This window comes from Branchiostoma belcheri, unplaced genomic scaffold (assembly GCF_001625305.1).
Source record: "Branchiostoma belcheri isolate BF01 breed outbred unplaced genomic scaffold, Haploidv18h27 scaffold17, whole genome shotgun sequence".
In the NCBI taxonomy this organism is placed as follows: Eukaryota; Metazoa; Chordata; class Leptocardii; order Amphioxiformes; family Branchiostomatidae; genus Branchiostoma; species Branchiostoma belcheri.
The window spans coordinates 1,929,514-1,949,933 of record NW_017803157.1 but is presented as its reverse complement, the minus strand read 5'-3'; the positions used below and the strand labels follow the sequence as shown (position 1 = coordinate 1,949,933).

The following is a 20,420-nucleotide window of genomic DNA, read 5'->3' as shown; positions in this document are numbered from 1 at the left end:
AATGCCACCGATCTTGTGCCCTTGATGCCACTTAACTCAAGGGAAAAATAGTATTGTCTGTCCTGTATTTGTTTCTATGTGTGGGACACAACACCAGCAATAGCTGCCTTTGTCCCATGTGTATTATTAATATTGTAGTGTTACAATTTCAATACACCAAATCAAATTAATAGTCAACCTGTATGGGCCTATATTGTGCTTTGAATTAGTTTGATAAAATATGTACTAGTGCTACAATAGGACCATGAAGTCAACACAAAAGGCTGGGTTCATATTTAAAGGAGTACTAACCTCCAGAAGGAAGTGCTATTTTCCGATACATCATGCTGCAATGAATACATAACTAGCCGACTTTTTACATAATTTCGCTTGTACGACTTGCGCGGCGCATGTTTGTACAGTGATATTAATATCATTGTCCCCCATGCTGAACCACAATTGATACATCCGGGAATTCTGGCTTACGCAATACTCATACACTTCAGGTCAACATAAACATTTTTCGGCGAAAATGGTAGAAGACAAGCACATTAACAAGCTGATTATTGAGAAATTACTTGCTTTACTTTGCTTGACCTGTGGCTTGGATGTTATAATATCAGGATGTCGAATACAGTGAGAGCCAGTTTCATTCTGCGAGTTTTGATTTTCTCAACTTATTTGCATGTAAGTATCACTTGAACAGATAATTAGATTACGCCACTTATGGAAAGGATAACTAGATTACGCCGTTTTTTTCATCGTCAATATTTTCGGCATAAATGAGGGGCGATAAGGACTTTAAGAAGGGCAATGGTTGGTAAGATACCAAAGAACACAAAACGGTACGAATTTTTCTTATCGCCCCCGAAATGAGGTCTGTAACGTAACTTTTTGTTTAAAACATAGACACCAATGGGGTAGCGTGGTGTATTCTGGGATAGTTTTGAGGGTATTTGGAGAGTTTGTCCTGGATTCGATGCGTTTTAAGACTTGCGCGCAAAATGGGCATTTAATTGTATACTGTAAAATAATATGCATTTTTCAATTCCAAAAATAAATGCCTGTCGAAATATAGCACCCCCTTCTGGAGGTTAGTACTCCTTTAAGGCTGATATTTCACCATTTTGTGTACAATATTTAGGTGGAAACACATATTTGCTACAATCTGCATGTGTAAGCATCAATAATAGCCCTCCACCCCTACCAACTAGCCTGTACCCTCCCCACATTGGTACTGAAGTGCCTTCCACCCCTATGTAGTACACTGTACCATCCCCACATTGCCATAGCTCTATCTCCATTTTGCAGAAACCCACCCTCCTTTGGCTTTGGATGTTGACGACAAGACCACCGATACTTTAGTCATCTCGTGGCTGCCCCCAAGAGGTGTGATCATCAAATACTCCATCAACTACACCGGAAATGGGATTATGGCGTCACAAGAGGTATCAGGAGACGTGAACCACTGTGAGCTGACGGGTTTGATTCCTGGGACACCGTACGACATCGACTTGGTGGCCGTTAGCAGGTTTGGAAGGAGCATCGCAGTCAGTACAAACATTCTTACAGGTTAGTTGTCTTTTAACTTAAAAGGGCTTGATTCATGTTATACAAATCAGTGTAATAAGAAGTAATGTTACGCCAGAAAACAGTTACTCAAGCAAATGGATATGATTTTGAAAACGTCAGACGTTTCAGGTAGTATCCACTAGCTTTTGTGGATACTAGCTGAAACTAGTGGATTTGACGAAAGCTAGTGGATACTAGCTAGCTGAAACGTCTGACGTTTTCAAAATCATATCCAGTTGCTTGAGTAACTTTTGGCATATCGTATTATCTGGATGTCTAACCTTTATCGACGTAAGAAGTAATGTTACTTCCAAAAAGGTGATAGTCTTTAGCAAGGAAGGAGTCTTTCCTGGTTGGGAACAAGAGAATTTGTATATCCAAAAAGTAAATGTTGTTAGACTTTGTTTTTGCTCTGTGATTGTCATTTGTGTCTCTTACTTACAAACACAGACCCACCTTTAAGTCTGGAAGTCAGTGGCCTTTCTGCAACCTGGATGGTCTTACAGTGGAAGGCTCATGTGGCAGAGATATTGTCATTTGAAATCAAAGTTTCCAACCCATTTGACAGCACAGGGCGTTTGTTCAGGTACATTGTAAACGTTCACTTCTGTTGTGGCATCATGTGTAATTCTATTATGTAACATAACATGTGGAGCAATTGTTGGGTATCATTTGCAATGTGGCACATTTTCTAGGACAAAAAATAGTAGAGCAGAATGCAAAAAAAATATGCTGTATTTCATGAAACTTTATGAGTTCTTGTAATGTACAGCACTGTGACTTGCCCCCATGCTCTTGGAAATGGTATTTCACCTGAGTGTACATTAATCAATAGATTTTCACTGGTGTGTTCTGTTTACAGTATGAATGGATTGCAGACATCCTATAACTTCACAGACCTGCTGCCTGAAACTGAGTACACTATAAAGATAACTGCCATCAGTGAGCAAGGGCGAAGCGTTGAAATCACTTTGTCAAAACGAACAGGTACGGCATGAACTGTTCTTACAGAAAAAAAGACAGAACAACAAAAAAGAATGGTGGCGTCTTGGATTTAATACTTTCCAGCCCCACTTGAGGTGTTTGTTGGCTGTATTTGTTATTATTTTACTACTATGTATTGTATTTATCTAACCATCCATTCAAGACATCTATAATCATATGTTATATTATGCATATACATGTATGCAGTGAAGTAGATTTTGTTGTTACACAATGTATGGGGCACATTTATGAAAACGGTCAGACATTTCAGATAGCATCGAAAGGTAGTGGATACTACCTGAAACATCTGACCATTTCCAAAATCATATCCAGTTGCTTGAGTAACTGTTTTTGGCATTAACTTACAATATAATCTTCTTACCTGGATGTCTAACCTTCACCGACGCATTTCATGTTTACTTGAAGGGTCAATCTCACCAACATACACCGTGACTGAGGCATACACATCGACTCCCTTTGCAACCTCCACGACTGAACCATTTGACGCAGGGTTCCTCCCTATACAGCGTGTAACAGGTAAGTCGTCATCCCCTTTCACTAAAGACCAAAACTTGAAATGAATAATCATTTACTAATTTAAAAGTATTGTTTCGGGTAGCCCTGGTTTAGGTGAAGTATCTCATCCTTAGTAGTTACTAGTATGTAGTATTGTCATATGTATGAGTAATAATCCATTTTATAAGATGTAATTCATACAATACAATAACTGTTACTTTTGACAAAATATTTATACGAATACACACAACAAAAGTTCAGCTATGCTGGGGAGCTTTCGAGACGTTACTCTGTCTCTTATTCAACCCAATTAAGATCTCGTCTTGGAGTTTTCTTGTCACGTGACTTGATGGGATAATCACGTGACAATAACTGTTACAAATTCACAATTCTTGGAAGTCTGATATATCATCTGATTTCTTGTTCAGGAAGCCCCATCAGGACAACAAAGGAGACCTACGATGAAGCAGGTACCACCACAACTAGTACTACTGGTGAGTGTGATGAAACATACATGTGTATTATGTACATCTAGCTGTTAAGTACATTGTACATGTACTCTAACCAAGGAGTCTATATGGCTCTAACCAAGCTTACTAGGAACCGATGTCAAAACAATGCATTCTAGCATTGTTTCCTGTTATGTCTGTCACATCTTTTTTTACCTTAGAGGTGGATTTTATGTACCCTTTTTATTAGATTACATTTACTGGCTGCATGTGACTTTTTGTTGATCTGTTGTGTGCAGGTACCCTACAGGGGCAGTCAGCATCTTTTACGCTGACAACACAGGCCGCAACACCAGGTGAGTTAGGGTCTAGTCAGTCGTACTATCATCGTACTATTGCCATACTATTGTTGTATGATTATCACTGAGAGCATTCTAGGGATAGTCATGCATGTGTTGTAAAAAATTCTGCTGTCTTGATTTGATTGATTTGATTTGATTTATTAGGATTGCAAACAAGTACAATACTCCTGGGCCACAGGCAGCGGGGGCTGGTGTTGTGGCCCACACACAAAACAAACACAAGCACACAAACAAGACAAACCTAGTATAAGTATATAAAAATAAGTAAAAGGGTACTAAAAACAGCATAGATTAGAATAATAGTATATCAGTCCATTTAGTACTAGATACAGTTCATGCGGTTTCTAGCCGCCAGAATGTTCTCGTGTCTGGGGCCCACGTCTCTGGGTCAACTGGTGCTTCTGCTGCGTGAGCAGGTGGGCCTGACACATGTTCTTAAATATACTAATGCTGCGGGCCTCTCTAACAGACTGAGGCAGCTGATTCCACAGTCGTGATGCATAAGGCAGAAAGCTGGCCTGGTACGTCTGTGTACGGCACCGAGGTAAGTGGAGGTGCATAGCGTTCCGCAGCTGAACACGTGTCACCCTTTGGTCTCCTCGTGTGGTGGGAGTTAGTGGCTGGAGGTGAGGGGGGACTAGTCCGTTCACCAGTTTGTACATCAGAACCAAGAATGGAACTGCCTCCTGGTGGACAGACTGTCCCATTCTAACTCCTGCATGACGACGCTTGATGGTGTACGTCTCAAGGCTCCGGCCTGGTAATGCACTCTTGCTGGATGAGTAGGACAAGTCCCCGACGGCGTACTCCAGTTTTGGTCTGACCATTGTGTTGTACGCCATTTCAAGTGCCTCCTTGGATAGCTTGCCCTGAAGTCTTGTTACCAGAAAGGCTGTCTGCGACCTACATGTATGTCAGCATTTGGTTTAGCCCATCATGCTAAACATCAAAATCTTACAAGTTACAACAACCTATGATGAATGTGACTTCGCCATAACCATTGTTTAAGCATTGATACTTACATTTATGTACTAGATAAAGCACAAAACAGTCATTGTGGCTTTCTGTAGGAAGGCAATTGCTACAAAAGATATCACTAGTAGGATATAACCCACTATTAATGTGGATGTTTTAACCTCAGTTCCAGATTCTGGTCCAGGGGTATCCAATACATTCCAAGCTAAAACAACTGAGGGTCCTGAAGAACAGGTATGGCAATCTCTACATGTACAGCATACTAGTATACTATGCTAACGCAGATTTTACCTGTCTCTTTCTATCTGCTGTCAGCATTTGCATAATAACTCTGCATCACAAACAACTAGAAATAGAGAAGATTAAACTTTGCTACTTTCTTTGAACATACTTTCTTTCCAACACTGGAATAAATTAGGGATTTACCCCAAATTTTCAGCTGACTCCTTCAGCCTTGTTCAGGAAATGGACCTGTCTGCTCTTGGAACGTAACATCAGAGACACGAGACCGTAGTAGAGGGTCATATGTACGTGCCAGATAACTATTGCTTCCCAACTCTAGAGATACATGTATTTTACCTTTCTATACCTTGCACTAAAGAACTGTTATTTCTGTCTGTTGTACATGTATATCCCAGCTCCTACACATGCTACAAGCTGTGGAATCAGGAGTTCTGGACAAGGCAAGTCCAGAAGAAATCCTGTCTGAGCTGAACAACGTGAGAAAAATCATCGGGGCGGACGCCAGGTCAGCAATGCCGCCATCAGTTATGGTAAATATTCTTTCACAATCATGTCTCTCTGGCTTTGCTATACCTGACAATAAATGGAACTTTATTGCATGTTCATTCCCTGGGGGGGTAAATGCACAGATGTACAAAGTTCAATGTACTAGATAGTACTACCGTAACAACAAAATAAAGAAGGGCTAACATCAGGTCTAAGGTATGCAATGCTAAAAAAAGAAATATATAATAAAATGGTATAGATCTAAGGCCTAATGGCTTCTTCTCTCTTTTTGAAACATTTTGAAATATACTTTCATACTTCATTGATGACGTCTAAAGTAATTGTTACAGTTAGTAATTATGGTATAATTGCTCAGGATTAATGTTCACAAGTTTGGCTATCTGTACATATATATCTCAGCACTTAAGAATGCGTAGAGAATTATTTGAACAGATTGTGTTTCTCGCAGAGGGAGATTTAAACTAGAACTCACAGCTAAAATGTTTATGTTAAGAATCTTTCATCAGCTCCGAAGGGTAGTCTCATGCCCTGGGAGTCAAGGGTTAACCAGGACACATGACTGGACAAGGGTGTTGTAGAAACTTGTAGAATATAACTTTGTTGTTCTCCCACAGCAAAGTACAACAGAACTCATCGAGAAGCTTGTTGATGCAACAAGAGGAGCACAAGGCATGACAGTAGGAAACGTAGAAGCCATGACCAACGGTAAGAACTTTTATTTGTATCTTTTTCCACCTAGCATACCAGCTATGCTTTTCTGTCTTCTCTTGATGTCTTTTTATTATTAATTGAAGACGTGCTCCAGCATAATGCATCATTAAGGAAGTGGTCAAACTTTATTTGCTTGACATTTGATTAATACGATCAAAAACAGAAAATGGTTGTCCACAAAAATTTATCTATTTATCATCTGCTTCTAGCATTGGTAGAGACAGCTTCAACCATTCTCGGTATGCTACCGGAGGGAGAAACTCCGATTACGGCTGATGTCAAGAGTCTGCTTCAAAGTAATCTCGTTGATGTCAACTCTGGTGACCTTTCACCAAAGCAGCAACTGAAGATGCTGAAAGACAGGCGGCGGGAAAAAGAAGATATGGTACGATGATTGTCTTCTAATGTGCCCAAAACATTAATTTGCAGAAAAACAGTTCTTGCTTATAACCTAGTTTGTGCTCATAAACCTGCCTTTCTACTGCAAGTCTCTAGTGTCATTGACTAAAGGTATTGGATGCTACCTGAAACATCTGACCATTTCCAAAATCATATCCAGTTGCTTGAGTAACTGTTTTTTGGCGTATCACTAACTCAACAATGTGTATTTTCATATGACAGCAACAACGAGCTGCAGTGAACATTGTGACGTCATTGGACAACATTGCTGACACACTGTTAGCATTGCAGCCAGAGGACACAGAATACCAGGCAACATTTACAACTAGGGACGTTGCTGTTACCATGTCCAGATCCATGTTGAGTGAAAACTTACGTCTCAACTCAGGCCAAACTGCTGTAACTATTGTACGTACTTCAAATGACAGCCGGACAAGCAACATGCTAGATGTCAGGGTAAGCTTAAATACTCATAATGTGATCACATCGAGATCTTGTACAATTAATTCAGAGATGCATTCTATTTTCAAAATTATACAAAAGCTATTTTCCAGTACTTCCTAAAGTCATTTTTGTGCCCTTCTCTTGTTTATTACAGATGTCAGTTTTTGAGAAGAACCCATATTCATGGAAACAGTCTACCGGAGGACAAAACATCTCATCCCCTGTAATTTTTTTGTCCGTGAAAGGGAGTGAATCCAAAGACCTACAGATAAACCTGGACTTCCCATTGTCATCTGATTTTTCAAGGCATGGAAGACGAAAAAGAAGAGCGCCACACACAAACAGTAAAGTGCTGCATAAAATGGCAAGCAATGCCAATGGGACCAACATGACCTACCACGAGTTTCATTTCCCCAACGACGACACCATTCCTATTATCCAAATGACGTGGTGGGACGTAGAGGCCACCTTTCATGTGTACTTCATGTATGGGTCTCGCCCTACATTCGACAAGTATGCGGAGAAAAGAGTTGTTCAACAGGACTGGATAGAGGCCCGGTACATGGAAACCTCTAACTATACAGTCTCATTCACCCCTAACACAACAGATCGCAGTGGAGATTTGTACATAGGAGTGCAGGAGATAGGTACTATACAATGCTTTCTTTCAGTCCTAGAAATATGAAGTGATATGATCATATAACGATGTGTCATTCTTCTATTTCATTCAACAAATTTTCTTAACTAACTCTGTCCTTAGTGCTGAATTATATGTTATTGTATGTGTTCATGTGGATTAGTGATATGTGATTTAAAATTATATAATACTGTGTCATTCATATCTTTCATTCAACAAATTTCTTAACTAACCTCTGTCCTTAGTGCTGAATTATATGTTGTTGTGTCATCCTCAGCTCGCGTGGATTGGTGATATGTGATTTAAAATTATAGAATAATGTGTCATTCATATCTTTCATTCAACAAATTTTCTTAACTAACCTCTGTCCTTAGTCCTGAATTATGTGTTATTGTATCATCCTCAGGTAATGTGGATAGGTTGTCAGAGATGGCAAGGGGTCAACCCAAGGAAGCCTCTAAGTATCGACTGACGGTCTCGGATTTTGGCTGTTTGTCTTGGAATGAGGAGGAAGAGAAATGGAAGTTGGCAAACTGCAATGTGAGTAACTGATTATTATGTTAACCTTTGCAGAAGGAAAACATCTTGTTTTTGCTCTGTTTCCTCTTCTTCCCCTTCTTCCTCTTCTTCTTCTCCAAACGTCAATGACCAGGACCAGACGTCTGTCACCATGGTAACTGGTGTTGGGTTACGTCATGTTGCAAGTGCCATGCGGAACTGAGTTCAAGTGGGGCTACATGGTCACCATATATTTGGGTGTGTTTGAGTACGAATAAACAAAGCTGAAGTTCGTTCGGCCATAAGAAGGTAGACATGATGCATTTGCTTTGCAAATGTTACATTTCTAGTTCATACTACAATATGTTAAAGGAAGGAACTTACTTTAAAATGAGAGATAAACTAACTGTAAATCTAAATCTAGCACACTTAAAGAAAACAGAATGCCCAACTGGGTAGAAGCTACATGTACATGTAGGGCATCAGATACAAGCCAGCAAACAAGATATAAGACAAACAGGGCTACCAACATACCATCATTAATGGAGGGCTATGAAATTCAATGTAATATTTGCTTGGTACTCTGTCCAAAAATTATTCACATGAGTGTATCATATACCTACTGTTTGAATAATTTGCATCATTCTTGTCTTGACTTGTCTAACTTTTGTTTCCTTTTGGACTTCTACCTGAAACGTCTGACCATTTCCAAAATCATATCCAGTTGCTTGAGTGTTACTAACTGTTTTTTTGGATGACTAACCGTCACTGACGCATATACCTTCTGTACTTGTAAACTAGGCTGAAGTAGACCTGGACAAAACCATCACCCACTGCCAGTGCCGTATGACTGGGTCGAGGATTGCAGTTGGGACTATGACTCTCCCTGTCCCGAATGCCATAAACTTCATGAACGCATTCAAGAACTTCCGCAACCTGAGTGACAATGCCGTGGTGTTCTCCATCGTGGTGTCCGAGTTCATCCTGTACATCATTCTCATGGTTTTTCTGTGTGTGGACTTTGGTCGTATGAAGGTAGGGCTTAGCATGATTTACTGAATTCACTTCCCATACTGTAGTGATTGCACAACTGTGGGGCCCAAGGGCTTGCGGGAGGGCTTTAACTTACCTTAACTTTGTAGTTTTAATGTACATGTAGGATAGATTAGGCTTGTAGTATTGAATGATTGTTCATTTAGCTTCCATATATAAATGCACTATGTATGATTGTTGAGCAATAATGTTCAATTCATTCTGTATCTGCATCGGTATAGCTGGTATAACCGCCCTTCATCATAACACACCAGCTTCGCAGGCAGCTAGCTATATTACACCAAACGACTTGTTCAAACAGTCAATCTTTGCACATTTAATTGCACATCATTCATATCTACTCCCTGTAAGTTTGCAGTCTCAGATTTCTTGTTAAAATATGGTTGCTGTATAACATTTGTCCTCAGGCAAGAGTATACACTGCCTCACCTGTTCTACGACATTTGCACACCACTCGGGTGGGTCCAGTCTCAGCGGCAGATCAGATCAAAAGGAAGACACTGCCAGAGGTGAGTCTGATCCCCCCAGACAGGATGCCGGCACCCCATGTGTATCAGCTCACCGTCACCACCGGGTCCATGCTCGGGGCTGGGACCACCTCACGGGTCGCCTTCCAGCTCTTCGGGTCAGAGGGCACGACCCCAGTCAAGATGCTGAACCCTGGAGGAGAGGTACGGTATCTAGAACCATGCCTGTCTAGTCCTATGCCTGATCAAGGCTACATATATTGTTGAATAGCTCTGAGTGGGAGAATGGAATGGGTTAGGGTTACATGTACATGTAGGATAGATCACGGTTTATATTCCGAGAATGTCAATTATGTCCCAGACACAGTTCTGGAGGTGCGTCAGACCAATTCTAGAATACTCTGGATACAAAAACTTCACCTGCTCTTATTGATGATATAGACTCTCAGATTGGTATTTTTCCAAAGAAGAGGGTGCTCATTACGAGTAGTATAGCTCCATCATTACAGTTGAAAGTGTAAAATGATCACATCAAATAATACTGGTCATTGGTAATCTTAATCTATTGGTAAAAGAAAGCCAATGTCAGCATTGCCCCAAGTATTTTCTGGATGAAAGGTTACTCTCATACATATTGTCATTTAATATTTGTCATTGGTGATAATCCTTACAGGCCTTGGTGCGTGGAAGTACTTTACATTTTGTCATGCCAGTGCGAGAGTCACTCGGAGAAGTGATGTTGTTGTACATCTGGCATGATAACTCTGGGGAAGGTGACAGGTCATCCTGGTTCCTCCAAAAGGTTTTCGTCAGAGATATAGAAACAGATGTGATGTAAGACTTTGAAAACATATGGTGTTCTTCTTTAAGTTACTAGTACTAGTAACAGTTACTAGATTTTATCTTTTCTGGCAGGTTGGTGGCTTCCAATTCACTTTACTTGCCTTCTTATCGAACTATTCTCCCATCTTATATTCACATTGGTCAGCATGACTTGAAAAATTTATTTTGTAGCATGCATATATTATGTAAACACAAAACAATGCTTCTACACCTGTGGCATTGCCAAAAAAAATCCTTTTCCTGTAAAAGTCATGGATACAGTGGGCTGTTGTTTTGAGAAATAAGGTCAATGATCGTCCTTGCTTATCATTGATGGCCAGTAGGCTGTCACCTGTCAAAGAGAGAAATGCTGCATGGTTAGGGACTTACTTAGTACATAAATGTAGATGTAGTTCCAAGTTCTTTGCGAAGTTCACTGGGCAGCATGTTTTCTCCACTTTCTCTTCCACCAATAGCTATATAATAGCACGCCTATATTTTCCAGGTCTTTTTGGAAAGTGCGTCGCCATGTTAGCTTTGGTCTCCCTCTCTTCCTCCTACCCTCTGGTTTACAGTGCATGGATGTCTTAGCATGGTGGTCTGCGATCATCCTGAGTTATGTCCAGCATATTTCATCCTCCACTTGGTGATGGTGATGTTGAGTGGTGAGGGAAGAGCTATTAATAATATATAACGTTACCAGAAAAAAATTATATTTAATGAAAATGGCGCATTATATTTTTCTCCAGTTCTTACTTCATCTGTAATGACTGGTTGTCAGAAGACAAGGGTGACGGTGAAGTGCAGAAGGTGGTGCACGCAAGCACAGAGCTGGAGCTCGCAGCCTCCACTAATGTCTTCAACGAGGCAACCAGAGACGTGCTCTATGATCAACACCTGTGGGCATCAGCCCTTATGGCAGCACCAGGTCAGTATACATGCATCTTCAGGTGGATATGTTTCAGCAGGAGCTATACATGTACAGTATTATGCTTTGGTAGTACAATAATGTAAATGGATGCACCAAATTACTCCTGACATCCAGTGAGAGAGTGATTGTGAGTGAGCATGAGTGAGAGTGAGTGAGTGAGTGAGTGAGTGAGTGAGTGAGTGAGTGAGTGAGTGAGTGAGTGAGTGAGTGAGTGAGTGAGTGAGTGAGTGAGTGAGTGAGTGAGTGAGTGAGTGAAAGAGTGACTGACTGACTGACTGACTGATCATGAGAATCAAAATAACACCGGTATCCATTGCTATAGAAAACACGTCTAGTTCTTGATCTATTTTTTTACGCTATTCTGCATAATATGTTCCTGAGTAGGTTCCAGCTTCACAAAAGCCCAGCGTCTGTCCTGCTGCTTTACTCTCCTGAACACCATGATGCTGGCCAGCGCCATGTGGTACCAGAAAGATGACACAACTGCCGACACAAAAGTGTACAACCTGGGGATTGCTCGTTTTACAGCAGAGGTAAGAGATGCAAGATAGATGCAACCTTTCCACCTATTTTTCTGAATTTCAGGTTTTTTTTCCAGAATGGGAAATGTTGTTCTTCTAGTCAGTAAAAAGACTAAAGTAAAAACACCAAGTCCCTCAACAACTGGCTGAATAAAAGTTCTATACAGGAACTATGTGGCTCCAGGTGTCTTACTGAAGGACAACTGCATGTGCAAGATTAGCTTGGGGAGTGAATCCACTCTACTACATGTATATACTAACTTAAAGGTTCCTTTTAAGTTAATAAGTTACATTAAAAGTGCACATCTTTTGCCTGTGTTAGTTTCTTATTATAATAATAAACATTATTACAATTTGCTGACCCATATGCTTACATATACAATGTATCTGTTTGTCTGCGTAATTTTGCAGGAGCTGTACATCAGCCTTATGTCCATGCTGACTGTGGCTCCGGTCAATCTCATGATTGTGCAACTATTCCGGAAGGAGACACCGCTGTCTCTTAACACTCCGGAGATGTCAATCCGGAGGTCCAAGCGAGGTACAATGTACATGTATGGAACAAGGCATGTTCATAGTCTGGATGATGGAATCATGACAATGTGTGTGGAGTGCATGTTTACTATGATGTGTGTACTGTATCCGTGTTTGGTATATGCTGCAATGGCAATGATTGAATTCCCCCTACGTTAACCAGAGTTTCTCTCAGCATGAGAAGGGTCTGAAAAATGGCCTATCAATAAGACTTGTTGTCAAGCCCTACTACTGGTATGATCATATAAGCATCACAATATAGTAATTCTGTGTCTCCGTCTAAGTATCATATCGTGAAAGCTAATATTTTTGCCATGTATTAGCTCAGTCTCTTCTGAACCTATTCCAAGTAAAGCTGCCAACCTGTATCAAAAACACTCTTTATCAACCCTCATGTTCAGGCCGTCTGTCCAGCCTGGCCAAGTACGTGGCATGGGTGACCGTGTTCCTGGTGTCCACCAGCTCTGCGTTCTTCGTGCTGCTGTACAGTATGGACTGGGGGAAGGAGAAAAGTGATGCCTGGATGAAGGCCTTTGTTCTGTCCTTCATGGGCTCCAGCTGTGTGACCGAAACACTGCAGGTAATATTATAGAGTAAAGAAGCTCTTTTTTTACACAACAAATAATGTACACATAAAAGTCATGCCTTCAAGTACCTGAGAGTTATCAACCAAGGATTGAGGTGTTAAAAACTCATTATTTCCTAGAGCTATGATCGTAGAGTGGAACTTGCTGCCACCAAGTACAGTGGGGGCATTAAAGTTACCTATTAAAGAATGGTAAGAGTTAGATGTTCAAAGGCAATTAGGTGTAACAAGCTGCCACTACGCAATGTAGCCAGCTGCTGCTGTGCTGCATGCCTGCAAAGCTGGTGTGATACGCCAAAGGGTGGTTATACCGGCTATGCAGATACAGATAAAGGACGTATACTTAAATGACCCTAAAGGTGCATTCCCTGTTTCTCCTGACAGATCTTTGCCCTTGCTGGTGTCTTCGCTGTCATTTTTAGCCTCCCTTCCCTTACCAAACCACCGGCTATACGGAAAGAAGACCTGGAGCTGAACCTGTGGAACTCAAAAGGTTAGTAATCTATTAGAATTGCCATCAAATAAGAATCAGTTTATGTTTTGTTACCATGACACTTATTCAATAATCTCATTTTTACTGTGACTGTCCTGAAAGTTCATCTGTGTTGGTTTAAAAATGACAATTATTGTTCAATCTTTCGTTCCAACACAAAGAATTGTTCTCACTAGAACTCTGGTCTTCTTCAATAGATCCAGTGAGACTTGGGATGTGACTTCTCTAGTCTTGACGTCAAACTTCAGAGAAGCCACATGACAAGTCTCACATTTTGTCTGATGTTTCCTAAAACAGCACCGAGGAAGATCTTCCCACCTGCTAAACCAGGTGCCCAATTGGCTCGAAAGAAGAAGGAACTAACTAAGAAGTCAGTCTCGACACTCCTGGACTTGTTTTTGCTGTTTGTCTTTGTGGCTGTTTTCTTTTACCTCGCCCAGGCGGACACAGACCAGCGGGCCTTCTACGAGACCAGGACACTCTCAAACACAGTTCTACAGGAGTATAATACAGTACGTTCATTCAGTTTTTAATTCTATTTACTTTATGCGTATAAGTAAACAGTACGTTGCATAAACTTAATACATACTGTCTTTATAACATTTGAACACATATGCAAAAACAAACATGTATGCAAGTGCACACATATAGGTAAAGCAATTAATCAACAAAAAATAAAACCTTTCAGGGGTTTTTCTAGAAAAATTTGACATGAGGGAGCAGTATCACGGCGAGGGAGCGAAGCGACCGAGGGGGGGGGTTGGTGCGGAAGGGGGGTCTCCCCCCTTCCGCCATGTGAAGCCTTTGAAAATTTGAAGTTGAAATGGGACATTTTGAGGCTACTTGAGGGGGGAAATTTGAACTCTTAACCTCAATGTACCTTTCCCAAATTTCTATTCATGCATTGCATATTTCACCTATAAAGTATAAGTACAATCAACAGTACACACAATCTGCAAATCATCCTTTATAATTAGTGATCAATGTTACTAGTAGCTCCAGATGACAACATTGGGTTTGCCACAAGCTGAAACCTTTCCCATGGCACAAGTGCAACACATTCATCCAAGCTGCTACAAACTCAGGTCTCATGTTTCACTTCAGAGCCTGTTCTATAGTATGCAAATGAAGGAGGTCTAGCTACATGTCTTGAGCAAGTTCTGAATGAACATTGTTTATTCCATTCAGACTTTTACTACTAGAGCTAAATTTTCAAGTTTGTGGTAAGATTTTGGAATTTTTATGAGAGTAACATAGTTTGTAATGCTAGAATGTATTGTTATGTGGTGTTGTTTTTGTATTTTTACTGGAAAAAGATGATTTTGAAAAAGACTTAGGCTTCAATCTGAAAATTGATATGAGGGCGCTGGTTTGTTACATGAGGGCGCTGCGCCCTTGTTCCCCTGTTCAGAAAAACCCCTGCCTTTGGTGCCCCTAAACCAAAAAATGCACCAACATCAATTTCATGGTCCGAATCGTGTTAGGGTGAAACGTGTTTGAATTATTCTATGGAAGCCCAGGCCTTACCATAAAGTACGACCCGGTCCAAAACACCGTTATCAAAGGTTATGGGGTATGATATAAGTAATAAATACAACTCTCTACCGACACTGGCTGCCCCAAACCAGGGGTAGTGTCAGTGGGAGGATGACTAGACAACATGCAAAACTTGACCAATTGCCAGCGCGCACAGAGCGGTACAACAGAAGTACATTACCGTACCTTGTTCACATTTTAAATCATGAATATTCTGTGTAAATATATGATTTTAATGATATGATTTAATGACTGTTTTTAAAACACGGAATGATGACCAGGATTTTATTTCACTGTCTAAAGCTTTTATTCACACAATTCAGCCTTGTGGCAAGTGATGGCGCTGTATTGTGATTTGTGTTTGAAATAAACCAATGATAACTGCTCTGCTGATAGAAAATGATCACGTTAATTGTGAACAGATCAGCACTCCAGACCAGTTGTACGGCTGGCTCGAGGAAGTCCTGCTGCCCACCCTGTTCCCATCTGCCTGGTACAACGGGAGGAAAATGAAGTTCTTGGACCAACAGTTTGCCCAGAACACCGAGTCCTTCCGCTTCGGCCCTCCTCGCCTCACACAGAGGAGGAAAATTCCAGGTACAGTCCATTTCGTGTGGCATAATGGCAGAGCATTTGGCTCAGAACCAAGTGGTCCTGGGTTCGAATCCTGCCATGTCATCCTGCCCTTAAAGGTCCTGAATGGGTTAAAATGGACCCATTAGGCCCTTCAACAATTTGCTTTTGCCTTTTTTTTTTCTCAATCATTTCTAATTGATAGAATAACCAAGGCCTCAGAGGTTTAATATCAAGATTTTAAACCTCCTTAGAATAAGCAATATGAAAGAGTTACTGTAATGGACCAAAATAGTAGAAGGGCCAAAGTTCTTGAACACACTTGTTTCTAAAAACAGCTCTTTTGAAAGGAGTCAGCTCTCATTCTCATGCCCTTTTAAAAGAAAACTCCTGAAGGAGACCTGGATATTGGATGCATTGCCCTTTCCTTAAGTGGGAATCTTGGCAATAATCACACAATTCAGGAAATGTGATGACATACTCAAATGAGAGGTGACATTGTATAGTTTCTTAATCATCCATTGTATACCTAGCATTATTAATAGTACCTGAGTGTTACTGCTGTTGAAATAAATAAACTGAAACCGAATCTATTGTTTTCAATATAGATATAATGGCATGGAAGACTGGGGCTGGTCTTGGCTGGGATTTCCTCATCAGAAACACGTCAGATAGCTGCTGGAGGTTTGCAGCACCCAACATTTTGAACCACCCAAACTTCACATCTGACTGTAGCAACAACCTTGTCCTCGAGGTCCTTCGAAATTATGAAATCGCCGTCTCGTTCGTCCGTGCCATGGAAGGTTCCGGGTTTGTCGACAAACACACAGAGTCGCTGGCAATCAACATCAACTTCTACAACCCCAGCCTGAAGCTGTTTAGTGGCGTAAACATATTGCTGAAGCGTTTCGCGATAGGGAATCTCATGCCAACGGCGACCGTCACTTCGTTCAAAATGTTCCAATACGAGAGCGATGCTGACTATGTGTTTCTATTCATACACGTAGTATTCACACTGCTGTTCTTAGGCATGCTTGTGAAGGAAGCGAAGGTTATGAGGAACACAGGGTGGAAGTATTTCACTTCTCCGTGGAATGCCCTGAGCTGTTTTAGCCATGTGGGCACAGCAACAATCATTGCTGTCTTCGTTGTGCGATACACCGTGGCTGCTGAAACACTCGACATGGTCGCAAGAAGTAACGGTAAGTCTAACACCACACTGCAGTGATCTTTTATTAGTATTACCTGGTGGAGTCCTCCCTTCTTTGGGAACCTTGCTAGAGGGTCAGGACTGCAAGAAGCTTCAGCACAATTTGGTCAGACTAAACTGTGCCACAATAAACCATCTGTTCTGAAAATATGACACAACAGTTCTTATCTTTTGTTCCTATATAGCTATGACAAAAGGGACGGTTTTGAACACTTAAGATTTGTAGTATGTCATGACTTATAGACATCAACAAATACCAGCATTAATATGTGTTTGTTTGTTTGTTTGATTGATTGATTGATTGATTGATTGATTGATTGATTTAATCGACATAAACATCTGTCATCCCAAAATAATTTCTTAAATTTTTTTTTATCCCTCCATCTTACAGGTGAGCTAGGATTTGAGCACTTTGTGGATGTGACACCCACTGCTTGGTGGGACGCATGTTTTAAGCACATCTTGGGTCTTGTTGTCTTCATCAACACCATCGCCTTGCTTCGCGCGGTCCGCTTCACTCAGACGATCGGAAAACTCCTGGCTCTTCCCGGCATCATGAAGGAGGAGCTCGTGTCGTTCTTAGTTGTTGCTGCCGTTGCTTTCGTGGCCTTTCTGAGCTCAGGTATGTGTTTTGCAGAGCGTTACGTCAAATTTGAAGGAAACGTCCCTTAGCGTGCATATAGTAATGTACAGGGAAATGGACCTATCAGATTATTACGTCACAGTTTGTTTACCACAATGAATGCCGGTCAATCAAAGTTTATATTGTACAGGGGTGCGTAGCGTGGTGTGTAGCGTTAGCCCTTTGAATATAAGGCTTTTAATACAGTAACGTTACTACTTTCGTATAATGTCACAACTAAATCACCAATTACGGCATGTCATGCTGTGTCAACAAAACTAGACGCAGCAAAAATCAAACATACCTGACTTTAAAAACTTTGAAATGATCTTCATTCTTTAACTGACCATTCTAGAATGTTCTTTAGAACAGGTAAACAAACTGTGACGTAATAATGTGATAGGACAATGGTGCATTGGGCACAGTATTGGGAGGCATAGCCCATACCTCTCCTTACACCATGTAAGCATTTGAACCTCATCTGAAGACAGATACTCATTAAATATGTATTTACAGGGCATCTTATCTTTGGCAGCAACACGCAGTCCTACTCAGACATGTACCGCACAACGCTTGCTCTCTTCGAGATGGTGCTCGGCGTGTAAGTTCTGTTTCAGACTAAGCATTATCGTGATGAATATCTGAACAAAGGATTAACCATTTTTAAAGTTATTCATTCAATTAGGCAGGAAAATCATCATTTAACATCTCACTCAAGGATGGTGAAGCATTGTTTTTTAGTTTGTTGTCTGCCTGCTGTGTGTATTCACGCTCAGACACTTCCAATCCTCACTACTAGGATTGGAAAACTGTACAAAAACTCCCTCTAAACCAGTGCCGCAAAAAACAGTTAACGTTACCGTACTTCTGTCCCAGAAGTAGCAAGAGGTTGAAGTCTGCCATCTTTAATTCCCTTGAAGTGATCTCGATCCAGTTTTAGCTCACTGGTCATGACAGAAAAGACAGGCGCTATGTACAGTACTTACAGGTTCATTGTACCAGGGAAATTTCCCTACAGTATCTTTCCATCAAGCACAATGAACAGTGGACCACAGCTTAACGACTGCAACCCTTTCTGGTAGCATGCATGTTTGGGTGAGTGTTGCAACAGCCATGATTCTAACTCTCAACCTCTTAGTCCAGAGGCAGGTTCGCTAACCACTGGACTATGAACACTAACAACCATTGTGTTCACTGACAGGTTTCTTGCCCAAGACCTGGTAGACTCCAACCCTCTCCTTGGACCGATCTACTTCTCCGCCTTCATGATCTTCATCTTCACGCTGCTGGTCAACGTCCTCATGACCATCATTTGCGAGGCCATCTCTGCTGACGTGGACACGACACATGACCAGGAACTTGCTGAGCACATGTGGAGCAGCTTCCAGGCCATACTGGGCGCACACAGTGTACAGAAAAAGGAGGATAAACAAGGTAAGATTTGTTTGTTTTGCATAACCAGTAAACTTTAGTCATAACACACCCGGTTTGTACATGTACATGTAAGTACAAGCTGCATAAGACTAGACGGTAAGGTTTGAAACAGTCACACGGGGAAGGACCCCTACTCTTTTTGTGAGTGAGTGAGTGAGTGAGTGAGTGAGTGTGATTGAGTGAGTGAGTGAGTGAGTGAGAGTGTGAGTGAGTGAGTGAGTGAGTGAGTGAGAGTGAGAGTGTGAGTGAGCGAGTGAGTGTGAGTGAGTGAGTGAGTGTGAGTGAGTGAGTGAGTGAGTGTGTGTGTGAGTGAGTGAGAGTGAGAGTGTGAGTGAGTGAGTGAGTGAGTGAGCGAGTGAGTGTTAGTGAGTGAGTGAGTGTGTGAGTGAGTGAGTGAGTGAGTGAGTGAGTGAGTGAGTGAGTAGATTGTTATGTAAAATGCACATTACCACATTGTCAATCAACTAAATATGTACTGTACTACATACAGTGGAAATAGATACACTATCTACATGGGATATAACTTTCCCTATCTGTTCCAAAGGTGTGTTGAAGAAAGAAGAGCTACAGGCAAACCTACGCACCATCCGGGAGCAACTTGATGAAAGTCTCAACATCTGTGACTCCATCCTGCCCCGTTCACGTGTTTCCCGTACTGTAGCTGGCAAGGCTGCCAGAAATGTTACCCCGTAATGGTAGAAGAACACATGACTTGTACAGTTTTTGCCCTATGGGGATTTTTATAGATAAATACTGCAAGGTATCTCAGTTTCATGCAGTTACTTAAAGTAAGGTGCACTAGAGGAATGCAAAAAGGAATGTGTCATGTAATACAGTAACTATGTTTCCTAGTTAATATTTATGTATTCCAGACCTGTAAATTCCATATAAATTCTGTAATATTTGACGCATGCTTCCTAGTTATGAATTGTATTTATTCTGAAAATTTGTAAAAATGTACACGTATTGGTTAGTTGAGGAAGGATCGCTACAAATTTGGGAATCAGACACACAGCTACGAATTTTATTCCATGCTTGAATAACTCACACACTTTGCATATATCCAGTTTATAATCATTACAACATGTGGTAACTGCAGTATAATTAACATTTTTAAACTGTTGTGACAGTCATTTATCAAAATAGCCAGATGAGTGTACTTTCCATGGATGCTTGATTGTTTGCAAATAAACCTCTTACAAAGAATTTAAGGACTGATATGTGTGTGATTTAGCCAAACAAATTTATTATATTAGTCAGTCAACAGATTTTTGAAAAGCATTGAATACCCTTAGGAACAAACCTCATCTATAGAATTCTTAGTACATGTAATGCTATGTGCAAACAATAGGTGGGCTGGGC

The 20,420-nt window shown here is 40.9% G+C and overlaps 2 protein-coding genes across 2 annotated transcripts in view; both read left to right on the top strand.

Annotated features, from left to right (window-relative positions):
* The window catches only part of LOC109466591, a 14,671-nt gene extending 7,362 nt beyond the window's left edge, over nt 1–7,309 (top strand). The window contains exons 9-19 of the mRNA XM_019764322.1: nt 1,291–1,551; nt 2,002–2,137; nt 2,414–2,538; nt 3,480–3,545; nt 3,800–3,856; nt 5,004–5,071; nt 5,476–5,610; nt 6,202–6,292; nt 6,508–6,683; nt 6,920–7,061; nt 7,296–7,309. Of these exons, the coding sequence (XP_019619881.1) occupies nt 1,291–1,551; nt 2,002–2,137; nt 2,414–2,538; nt 3,480–3,545; nt 3,800–3,856; nt 5,004–5,071; nt 5,476–5,610; nt 6,202–6,292; nt 6,508–6,683; nt 6,920–7,061; nt 7,296–7,309 (1,271 nt within the window). The remainder of the gene's footprint in view (nt 1–1,290; nt 1,552–2,001; nt 2,138–2,413; nt 2,539–3,479; nt 3,546–3,799; nt 3,857–5,003; nt 5,072–5,475; nt 5,611–6,201; nt 6,293–6,507; nt 6,684–6,919; nt 7,062–7,295) is intronic.
* A 36-nt stretch (nt 7,310–7,345) lies between these two features.
* LOC109466590 lies at nt 7,346–20,202 on the top strand. The gene is made up of 15 exons (XM_019764321.1): nt 7,346–7,788; nt 8,185–8,318; nt 9,078–9,288; nt 9,804–10,000; nt 10,470–10,630; nt 11,368–11,546; nt 11,934–12,082; nt 12,482–12,611; nt 13,981–14,195; nt 15,642–15,877; nt 16,453–16,700; nt 17,391–17,624; nt 18,141–18,225; nt 18,826–19,058; nt 19,603–20,202. Exons 1-15 carry the CDS (start codon nt 7,503–7,505, stop codon nt 19,749–19,751), a joined length of 2,847 nt encoding a protein of 948 aa, XP_019619880.1. The 5' UTR covers nt 7,346–7,502; the 3' UTR covers nt 19,752–20,202.
* The last annotated feature ends 218 nt before the right edge of the window (nt 20,203–20,420 follow it).